Source organism: Branchiostoma floridae, chromosome 19 (assembly GCF_000003815.2).
Source record: "Branchiostoma floridae strain S238N-H82 chromosome 19, Bfl_VNyyK, whole genome shotgun sequence".
Taxonomy (NCBI): Eukaryota; Metazoa; Chordata; class Leptocardii; order Amphioxiformes; family Branchiostomatidae; genus Branchiostoma; species Branchiostoma floridae.
This window is the reverse complement of record NC_049997.1, coordinates 3,039,688-3,050,669: the sequence shown is the minus strand read 5'-3', so window position 1 is coordinate 3,050,669 and position 10,982 is coordinate 3,039,688. Positions and strand designations below refer to the sequence as shown.

The following is a 10,982-nucleotide window of genomic DNA, read 5'->3' as shown; positions in this document are numbered from 1 at the left end:
ACACCTCGGGCCGGGGCATTAACCCTTTATTCATACGTGACTGATGAATCTCTTTAATGAAAGCTACGTCAAACTCAAAAGATCTAAGCCAACGGATATGTAGCAGTAAATGTAGCCGGGTAACCATTCTCTCCTATTGAAGCAGGCTGGTTTTCTAACGCCACGTTGATTTGATTGTCTGTATGACAGCCTCTGGAACCCACAATAGTGGTGCAAGCGAAAGAATAAAAAAGTTTGGCCAGTAAACTTTTCCTTCATTATGAAATCTAAGTAGTCAGGAAGGTTGGATTGGATACACACGGAGTATTGAACAATAGATTCATATTTTTGTTCTTTGACATCTTCTTTGACCTTGGAATTGACGTTAGCATTATATGACATAGACAAGTATACAACAACCCCCTGCCCCTGTATATGGCCTTAGAAAAAGCTACACAGTTTCACTTAATGTATATATCCTTTTATATCACTATTTTTTTATTAGGTTCACTAAGGAGGAGAGGGAGAAGCGCAACCCGTTCCACTGGCTTCCCTTCGGAGCGGGCCCGAGGAACTGTATCGGGATGCGCCTGGCCATGATGGAGGCTAAGATCGGGCTGGCCAAGGTCTTCATGAAGTACCGTATCCTGCCTTGTGCCGAGACACAGGTAGGCTATTTCATGTTACAAAACGATAAATACTAGCCTCAAGGCAAAGTGGAGAGAGTTGAAGGAAAGACACACGTGGAGTGTCTAAGACCACTGCAGTACACAGGCCGTACTACGAGGGTACGACGATAGTAGAATTCGGCAAAAAAATTGGGAAATTGGCCAGAGGAGTCAGTCCACGTTAAATCTAATGCTCTCCCTCCACATTAGAGTCAGTCTTGTAAACGATGCGTTTCGATACGCTAAATTGCATGGTTTAGTCATTTATTCAAATCTATACAAATAGACGTACTGTATACAAGACTTACAAAATCACTGTATTTTCATTGTGTCACAAAGATTGTGTATTGTTTGCAAACAGCATTTACGGAAGCGTTTAACATTTTTACACCTGAACTATTCTGTAACTAATGGTTCAATGCAGACATGAGTTTATAATTTAGGCCAGCAAAAATAATAATGATGCATCATGCTCGATCGAGTAGTTTTATGGTCAATATTTCTATGCAGTAATTTGATATAGATTGCCAGAAAACAACAAAAACCCAGCGCTACAAGTACACCGGCTTCATATGTTTGCATCATGTGTTAGCACGTTAGTGTGGACCAAGGGCTGAGGAAACGGATGTAAGCACAGCCGATACATCATATATACGGTGTGGGTGAGTCTTTAAACTAACTAACATTCTGCAACAAACCCCAGGTTCCTTTGAAGATAAAGAAGCACGAGGTCTTCCCCGCCGCCGAGGATGGCGTCATGCTGAAAGCAACCCCGAGGGACAAGTCTGAGAACTGAGGAAATGTCATTTTTTGGAACGACGTCATTTTCGAAAAGGTGAAGCTATTTTTCTTAAGGTTGGTTCACATGTCCGCGTGAGGTGCGTATGGAAGTCTTTAGCCTCTACCATGCTCCACAGGTTGCTGGAAAAATAATAGAAATTGGAAATTGTCAACAGATAACATGGCAGATGAGTTAGCTGGGTCGTAAACCATACTTGTCGGTCAGCTAATTCCTCTGATATGTTATGCGTCTGTATTTTCAAATTTTTACTATTTTTCAAGCTACTTGTGTAACCTGATAGAGGCTGAGAATTTCATACGGAATTTCACACGTGTAAACGTGTAACAATGGACCAGACTCCTTTCTCATTCAACAAATAACTAAAGGTCCGAATGCTCATAACATGTAGGAAATAGGCACTGGCAAAGGTGGTTGGTAGATTCCAACCCACCATCATTCATCACCGCCACAGACTACCTGCCACCTTTGACCCGTTGATTACGTCACACTTCCGGAAGGTAACGTGCACTGATGAACAAGCGTGCCCTCAGTCATCCTGAAGAAGACATGAGCTGTACCGTATTTTCATCTGCTTGTCATCATATTTTGCAAATATCGTATGAATACAGAGAATACTATTTTAGAAAAAGTGATAGAATCAGTTTTGAAAACTAATATTGCTTTGGTGCAAGGCACATGTATAAAATACGACGAAAAGCGTACAAAGGGCCATTTTTGGATCCTTAGAGCATCATATACTACCTGCAACGATATGATAATTGATACATTATATTTCGAATTACACAATGTCATACTACATTTGAATTTTTGATACATACAATGCCATACTTACGTAGCTAGGTATATCAATATTTGGGTTGCATTTATAAGAACGTAAAAATAATGAAAATTTAAACTTTTTGGTTGCTTGATGTATATATGTATGCGTGTAATGGTGTCAAGGAAATCTAAATTGTCTGGCAGTTACATATAGCTTGAAACATTTGACCAGTATTTTCCAACAGTCACATGAAATTAGAGGCCGATAGTTTGCTAGAAAAAATAACAAATGGTATTATATCTATTTACAAGTCAATGCCCGTAGGCTAATAGCAAGTACATGCAGTACATAATCATGCTGGAAACAAAGGAGAGTGACATACATGTGACAAATGAATATAATGAACAGTGATAAACTTGATTGTAAAAAGAGACTCCTCGAATCGTAGTGTTGACTATTGTAAACGGATTGGGTTTGTTAATTACTCTGTCATTTTCTAATATGACTGCTTGTATCGTAGTATTGCTTCTACTTTCATAATAAAGGTAATATTTTAGCTGCGTTTTGTGTGTTTCTTATGTTACAAACGTACATGTGCATGATGTTTCTGTATCTGGACTGTATCCACGTGAATGTGTTTCTGTATCCACGTGACGTGAATGTTCTTCTTTATCCACGTGCTTGTGCTTCTGTATCCACGTGCTCGGGGTTTTGTAGTGAGCTCGTATAAAGAACAGGTAACATGTCGACATGTCAATGTCGGACACCCAAATTTTGCTTGCGTTTCTAAAGAAGATTCCTGTCTAACATATGATTATGTTTTGCTGGAGTTAGAAATATAAAATCATGATATATACTAGTGCTGATGACTACTACACCTGCGTTTGTCTTTGCAAATTGTGACAGCTGTCTCTTCCCTCTGAATGTTTTTTTTTTTCGGTTTGACGCTACGCACGTTGTGAGTGTCCGATCCACTGCATTAATTCATGTAATTGCTCAGTTGTCTCAGATAAAGAAGACAATATACTAGCAGATTGTCTGACAATGACGCACGGCAAACACCGATTCTCCCAGTGGCAGTTTTCTTGAAAATTTTGTCCAAAATAAAGTCGAGTCTGCCCAAGACGTACGGCAGACGACACTGACGGTGGATGAAAGGTGCGCGCAAGAGGAAACTATCTCAAAAGATTTGATACAGCAATAATCTAAAGTGAGCACGAAATTGCACAAAATGCGGCGACTCCTCTTCCTAATTGTCTTCATACTTCAATTGGTAGCGGGCGTTCCATCTATTCCGGAAAATTGCCCAAATTGCAAAGGCTTTGACACGAAGTGCAGCCAACGTTGGTTAAAGAACACGACCAGCGATACAGCACCCAAAGAAGATTTACTTTCTCCCAAATGCGTCGTCTGCACTCCCGTGCCGAAACAGAGGGACCGTGACATTATCCCAAACTGTGCGCTCATACAAAGGACGAATTCGTTGTGGCTGGAAGATTTCCGCCTGGGCTACCTGTCTTCAGCCGACATTGGTCATCTCAAGCATCTCCAACATCTTTACATACAATCAGGTGAGTTTTTTTTTATGCGCTGTTATTGTGATAGTAATATAGCGGTGTAGTAGTAATACATTATTGGTATGTGCCGTCTTAGCAAATTAATCATTTGGGGATATCAAATCAAAATTTCATAGGGGTATTTTGACGAAAAAAAGGCAGATGCCCTTTTCCGAGGTACGCTCGTGCACATGTAGTCACAAATGAATCAGTTACGAATTCACCCTATTTCATTCTTCTAAAATCTCTATCTTTTCAGGAGACATTGTTTATTTCGAAAACAACACATTTTCTGGATTAGACACTCTACTTACACTGTCCCTGAGTGGCAATAAGCTCTCCCATCTCGGAACGAACGCGCTTGTGCAAGTCATTGTCCACCTAAACCTAGCCCACAACGAGATAGCCTTTATAGAGGACAGCGCGTTCCGTGAAGGTACCAGGCGGAGGTTAACGACTGCTTTGCACCTCCAGTGGAACAAGCTGGAGACGATCACGCCGGACTACTTTAGACAACTCTCGCACTTAAAGATGCTGGACCTACGATACAACAGAATCCACACCGTCAAGAAAGGTATCTACATTTAGCTTAACTTTACACGAGTACATAATTATACAGTCAAACCTGTTCAAGAGAGCGTCTCTACATAAGAAATACTCGGCCAATGGCATTACCTTCACGAAAGGCAATCATTTCATTTTTGCTCCTTTTCTCTCCTTTCTTCGTCTTCCAAACAGATAAGGTCAATGACCTGGACCAGACGGCTGTCACCATGGTTACCAGTAGCAGGGGTGTTCGATTTAATGCATTATGTAGCAAGTGGCAGGACAGAGCTTGAGGGGACGGTCAACGTGAGAATAATAGAGCAATAGTTTGTGAGGATATCCAATGTATTTGCTTAGGATATTTACCTTCCTAATAATAGTAGTTAAAAATTGTAAGCCTCTACCAGGCTCCGCGGATCGGTGGTCTAAGTCGGTGATGAAATGTTCCCCTAGCGTACTATAGACTCTATTTGTCCAATTTCTACATTAGATCACCGATCCCGGAGCCTGGTAGAGGCTAAAAATTGTAAAAAGTAGCTATGAAATAAAATTTGTTAACGTTAGTTGTTATTTATCATTTCAGGCAGTTTCGACGCCCTATACCGCCTGAGGATACTGCGTCTAACCGGTAACAAACTAAAGGTGGTCCGTGCTGACTGGTTCCCTGCCGTAGAAGAACAAAGATTACTCTTCAATTTTGAACTGGCGCGAAATCAAATAGAGTACATCGAACCTGGCGCGTTCAAAAACGTCCCACTGTTAGGAAACCTTGATCTTTCAAACAATCATTTAACAAACCTACACTATGGGGTGGTCAAACTGCAAACTGGCTGGAGGAGAAACATACATTATATCAGGGCCAAAATGCAAGGCAACCCCATCCGCTGTATATGTACTCTTGATATGTACTTTGAATTCGGTCTACTTACAAAATCTGACTTTGAGCTATTAACATGCAGCTATCCCCACTATTTGCAAGGCACCAAACTGAACAGTTTCACAGGCGATATGACAAAAACGATCCCCTGTCCAACTCCCAAACTTTCAATTGTGGCAACGGGTGACCGGTCCTTCCGTTGTGAATTGTGTTGGGAAGAAGAACCCCTTCAAATTCAATGGACTCTTCCAAACATTACAGACATTCCCATCGCTGACGTATCATATGGAAAAGTAACTCACATAAACATTGTGGATGTAAATATTACGGCGTCATTTTACATTACTCCAAATGGATTTGACTGTTGCAATTCCACATTCGATCATCCAACACTATCAAACAGTACGTGTAACTTTGTGGGGAAAACTATATCGTCATTGAAGGTAAGTGAGAACCTCCTCAAAGAATGGATCCGAAGTGGCGAGGTCATTTCGTGCACAGCTTTGTTCGAAGAAAACATCAAAGTTCAATACAACGTATCAGGAGTTGAACGTGCAACCCCTTTGTTGAATACCGTTCGTTACACAAACACCACTATGACTTATGGTCTAGTAAACGCCACAGGAAACAGACAAGACATAGTCTTTCTTCTGAAGTCAGGCTTGAATGGTACTACAGTTTCAATACACTTTCTGGATCTGATCATTACTGCACTGTTCACATTGGCAGTTATGGCGTTCTCTTACGCCGTATTTCTGATGTTACGAAAAACTCAATCGCACGATTTACAAACAAATCAACCCGAAAGCCCTTGCAATCAGCCAAGCGAGCAACTGACCGAAGAGGTTTCCGTTAACACCTACGAGACTGTGGAAGACCGTCCCCCAATGTCGAATCAGGACGAAATCATATCAGACTCTGAAACACCCAACTCGGAGGATGTCATAGTACCATACGGACAGGCTACCATGTCCGGTGCTTACGGAACGGGTGCGGCGATGCGCGCAGAAATTCTGGTGTCTACGGTGACTGAGGCCGATAGTACGTTCACGCAAACCTCTGGTGATAAACAAGAACAAGTGCTCGTACATGATAAGAGGTGATAACAACGCTACTGTATCAAGCTACAAGTTAGAAGCAGAAAAGGATTGCAACAACATCACGCACCCGGTCTATGGACGATACTAAGGAAAACCAGGTGTCAAGAACGAGAAAATGTACATGCACATGAGAAGAGGGATGAAGAAAGATAACAAGTTATACGTTGGTGCAGTGAAGATGGACTCCAGGCCTGCTGTAGGCGCTTATCTAGGAACAGACAAAGAGGTGTTCTATAAAAAAGAAAAACAGCAGCAAAGGCAGAAAGAAGAGCAAGAACAATAGTATAAGAATAGAAACACGATCAAGGACAGGGTGAAATGCAATTCCAAGAACGTGCCGGCGTGCAACGGAGGCCGAGATAGTGCAAGAGCAGAAAAAAAGAACACGGACAGGGGAGTGGCAAAATGCAAAATTAAGAACACAATAATCACTCATCCGAACGGCACAAGGGATGTATTCTAAGAATGACTTTTCGCCTGAGAATGATTTATTTTGCAAAAAAAATAGTCAGAATCTAGTTTATTCCTATTCCTTGGTCTAGAGAACTTGTCTTTTAGCCCTTTATATTATACTAGTAGTCACCGGCTCGTTGAGCAGACCTTGCTGAGTGTGCTGAACTGACAAACCAATAAGTAAATAAATGATAATCACATAGTGTTGCAGTACATACAGAATTCTGATAAATGCATATAGACGATGTTTCACCCGTCCTCTGCAATAGCAACCAATATTTTAGTAATACACAACACCATCACAATTTCCTTCTGGTGAAATTAGTCTGCTGTTCAATTTTCCGGTAACAGAGACCGGACCAAAATTATATGCATAATGTAACTGTGTCATCTGCTAGAAAATACTGACCACGGGTGCGTGGTTGTATTTTTCCTACCTCTGGTACGTTTTGCCTTAAGATATGTATGGCCAAAAGAAGCAAATCTCGTGTGCAATGGTTTTCACCTGATTCACTATCCATGAAATAAGAAAAGCTAAGAAATTTGTTTACCTTCCGGGCCGGCGATTGTCAATATGACAAGTTGGAGTCCGCGATCTTATCATATGTCGTGTTGTAGACTTGGGTGTGCTTCTAGAAGTGACATAACTGTGAGGTAGCAATGAGAGTAATAGTAGAAGTGGCACTAGCGAGGTAGCCTTGAGTGTACTTTGGGAAGTGACACTAGTGAGGTAGCCTTGAGTGTAGTAGAAGCGACACAAGTGAGTGGTAGTGAGATAGCCATGAGTATAGTTGTGTTCGTCGAAGTGACACGACTCGTAGTAATCAGAAGTTATAGAAATGGCGCTGACTATATTATATAGTCATATAGTTAATACTGGCTACCACACTAGTAATCATTTGTACTTCTTGCTAATTGAATGCAGGAAATAAAGACTTGTTGGCTGTGATACCATGTTTTGTCGCTTCGATTTATGGTCTCATTTTTTAGCCGTTTTCTTCGCCATCTCGTTTTTAAGGGCTTTCGCATTAACGGGGGATGTTTTCAATAAAGTCTACACACAAGTCTTAAGAGCAAATGTCTGTAAGGATCAAACAATGGTGGCACCGGTCAAAAAATAGATTTGGCTCATATTTTGCACAGTGATAGTACTTGGTACACAACCCCTGAAAATAGCTTTCTTTCTGCTCAGAACCTCTTGTTGCTATGGCAACAGGCCAAGGAAGTTTTGGGCTATTTTTCCAGATTTTGGCATCTAAAAAACATGAAAATTGGCCAACTTTAGGGGACTATCGCTGGTCAATACTTCAACTTAAAAATAAATGCGGAATATGCTGATTAGAGCAATGCCTAAACTTGTATGAAATAGCAGTAAAGTCAATGTTCTGCAAAATCTAAGGTCTTGGGCATCCCGAATACAATACGCTGTTTTCAGGTTGTAAAAAAATTGAAATTTTGCCCAACTTTGAAGCACTGAAACTCCATAAGTATAAAACATTTTTGCTTGCAATTTGCATCGATGGATAACCCACTAAAGAGCTATCAGATGAATACTTGCAAAGTTTGGGTTCTTGTTTTGTTGCTGCGTAATTGTCCTTTAAAGTGGGCCAATTTTCATGATTTTGATGACATGTTGTTTTGTGATATCTTTGCACAATCATAAGTTACAAACCAAACTTGTTCTGTACTTGATAGTTACACATGATATAAACCAGTATGTTGTGTATCAAACACATGCGTGTACAGTTCTGGTTCTTGTTTTGTTGCTACGCAATTGTCTTTTAAAGTAGGTCAATTTTCATGATTTTGATAACATGTTATTTTGTGCTATCTTTCAACTACCATAAGTTCCAAAGTACAATTATTCTGTAATTGAATTTTACATGAAACATAAACTAATATATTGTCTATTAAATGCATGCTTGCAGAGGTCAGGTTCTTGTATTATAGCAGTGTACTTGTCCCTGAAAGTAGGTTGTATTTTGCACTTGTCCACAAATCAGAAATTTGGTATGGTTGAAACACAGGAATAACTCACTGCCTGCAGTTTTTCAGATGTCTGCCTTTGGATTGTTTATAAAACAAATGTTTAGTGTGGTATTAATGCTTGTGTTATTGTAGTTGTGTGGCTGACTTTAAAAGTAGGTCACATGTTGCATATCAGGCAAGGAAGGATATCTTGGCTTGGCAAAGCCATCAACTTAGAAGCATCAACCAGGATGCAGTGTGGTATTCTCTGTTGGATAGCCTAGACGAATCTAGCGTACTACTTGTGCAAGACTGGGCGATGAAATGTTTGCCCAAAAAGTTCCGTGAAAGCCAAACTGACTGGTTTGGAAAGCGTGGTATTTCATGGCATCTGACAGTGGCATACCGGTGTGTCAATGCGGTAATTGAAGCACAAACATTCGTTCGTCTCTTCAAAACATGTACGCAGGACAGTAACACCGAGGTGTCTGTGATGAAGCACACTGTGGAAGAGCTGAAGAAAGACCACCCATCTCTTACATCACTGTATGTCAGAAGTGATAACGCTGGATGTTATCACAATGTGCTGACATTGCAAGTGTCAAAATCCATCAGCGAAACAACGGGTGTTACGGTGAAACGAATTGACTTCTGTGAACCACAAGGCGGCAAAGGTTCATGTGACAGGCAGGCTGCCATGATCAAATCTCACATAAAAGCCTGGATTAATGAGGAACATAACGTGGAGACGGCGGATGAGTTCAAGGCTGCTGTTGAGTCAAATGGTGGGGTGCCTGGGGTGAAAGTCTACCGTTGTGAAGTGAATGTAGATGCCACTGTTACATCCACGAAGTTTGAAGGTATCACCAAGTTGAATAACTTTGAGTTCACAGATGCAGGATTGCGTGTTTGGCGGGCATTCGATATAGGGGAAGGCAAGCTAATCCCATGGTCCAAGTTACCTGCAGTTGAGCCATCTACACTGGTGATCATCAGTGAACCTTACAATCCAGGAAGTGCATTTCGGCCTGTCGAGTCAAGACGAAAGAAGTCTCAGCCCCAACTGGAAACAGAGTCAGATTCTGAAGAAGAAGCGGTGAGTCATGAGACTCCAGCCCAGACACAAGTAAACATCTTCCAGTGCCCAGAAGAGGGCTGTGTAAAGGTGTACCAAACCTTCAGGGGGTTAGATGCTCACGTAGCAGTTGGCAGACATAATCGCCGCCTTGAAAGAGAGACACTGTTGGACAAGGCGAAGCTAATGTATGCAGCAAAGCTGGAGAAAGGTCCCTCAGAAGTGCCACGCTTGGAGACAGCGTCTGAAGGGAAAAGAACAACTGAATGCCCTGTGGAAGGATGGGCCTTACGTGGCCCACGGAAGCGGGTCAGGTTCACTGCAAAACAAACGGCATACCTCGAGAGGACATTTCACCTGGGTGAAAGAACCGGTAAAAAGTCAGACCCACAGACAGTTGCCAAAGCTATGAGACACGCAAGGGACTTACAGGGGCAAAGACTGTTCGGGGTCAATGACTTCCTGACAACACAGCAGGTGTCAAGCTACTTCTCAAGACTTGCTGGCAAACGCCAAAAGCCGACGGAAGATGACGAGGTTGAGCAGCTTGACCCTGCTGTGTTGGAATCCGTCAATAGTAAAGTTCAGAATGAAGTTATGAATAACGTTCATGTACGTCACCCTGTCTTGTATGACACGTATAATCTCTGAGATTTAGCAATAAGAGGGTACTTGTATGAACTTGGCATGCCATTCTTAAAGCAGATTTGTGAGCACTTTGATATAGATGTGTCGTCAATAACTGATCGCCGCCGGAAGTCAGCATTTGTAGCAAAGCTCCAAGAGTACCTAACGTCCTGCCCTTGCTCAAAATGAGTATGGTCCACAAAAATAGCAGCAGTTGACTAGAACGCACGTTTACCATAAATATGCAATTGTTAAGGATGGGACTAGGTGAGGTGGTGAATAGAAAGATGCACAGATATTTATGGCATTTCTTCAAGTGTAGAAAGAAGCCAAGTCTCTGTGTGTCAATATAGAAAGTGCAGAGTGGATGTATCTGACATTGAACACGAGTAAGACTATGTGTAGAATCCCTAGAAATGTTTGTTTTTCTTTATAGTGATAGTGTGGTTGCACTGTTGTTAACAACAAGATTTGATGGAAAGTGTGGAATATGACCTACTTTAAGGGACATGTGCATACACTGCTGTAATACAAGAACCTGAACTCTGTAAGCATTCTTGGCTGATATTCC

At 41.4% G+C, this 10,982-nt stretch overlaps 2 protein-coding genes across 3 annotated transcripts in view; both read left to right on the top strand.

Moving 5' to 3' along the window:
- The window catches only part of LOC118406568 (cytochrome P450 3A11-like), a 14,980-nt gene extending 13,495 nt beyond the window's left edge, over nucleotides 1-1,485 (top strand). For both annotated transcript variants that reach the window (XM_035806668.1, XM_035806667.1), the window contains exons 13-14: nucleotides 485-647; nucleotides 1,351-1,485. In XM_035806668.1, coding sequence (XP_035662561.1) covers nucleotides 485-647; nucleotides 1,351-1,443 — 256 coding nt within the window. In that variant the 3' untranslated portion in view covers nucleotides 1,444-1,485. The remainder of the gene's footprint in view (nucleotides 1-484; nucleotides 648-1,350) is intronic.
- A 2,524-nt stretch (nucleotides 1,486-4,009) lies between these two features.
- LOC118407070 lies at nucleotides 4,010-10,435 on the top strand. The gene is made up of 3 exons (XM_035807488.1): nucleotides 4,010-4,339; nucleotides 4,895-6,229; nucleotides 9,375-10,435. Exons 1-3 carry the CDS (start codon nucleotides 4,297-4,299, stop codon nucleotides 10,433-10,435), a joined length of 2,439 nt encoding a protein of 812 aa, XP_035663381.1. The 5' UTR covers nucleotides 4,010-4,296.
- Nucleotides 10,436-10,982: the final 547 nt, after the last annotated feature.

Excerpts from the sequence above, each read along its gene's own strand:
- LOC118407070 (XM_035807488.1), top strand. The coding sequence starts at position 4,297 with ATGCTGGACCTACGATACAACAGAATCCACACCGTCAAGAAAG. Across the intron at positions 4,340-4,894 it reads AATCCACACCGTCAAGAAAG|GCAGTTTCGACGCCCTATAC; the intron begins GTATCTACATTT and ends TTATCATTTCAG. Across the intron at positions 6,230-9,374 it reads TACGGTGACTGAGGCCGATA|GCGGCAAAGGTTCATGTGAC; the intron begins GTACGTTCACGC and ends GTGAACCACAAG.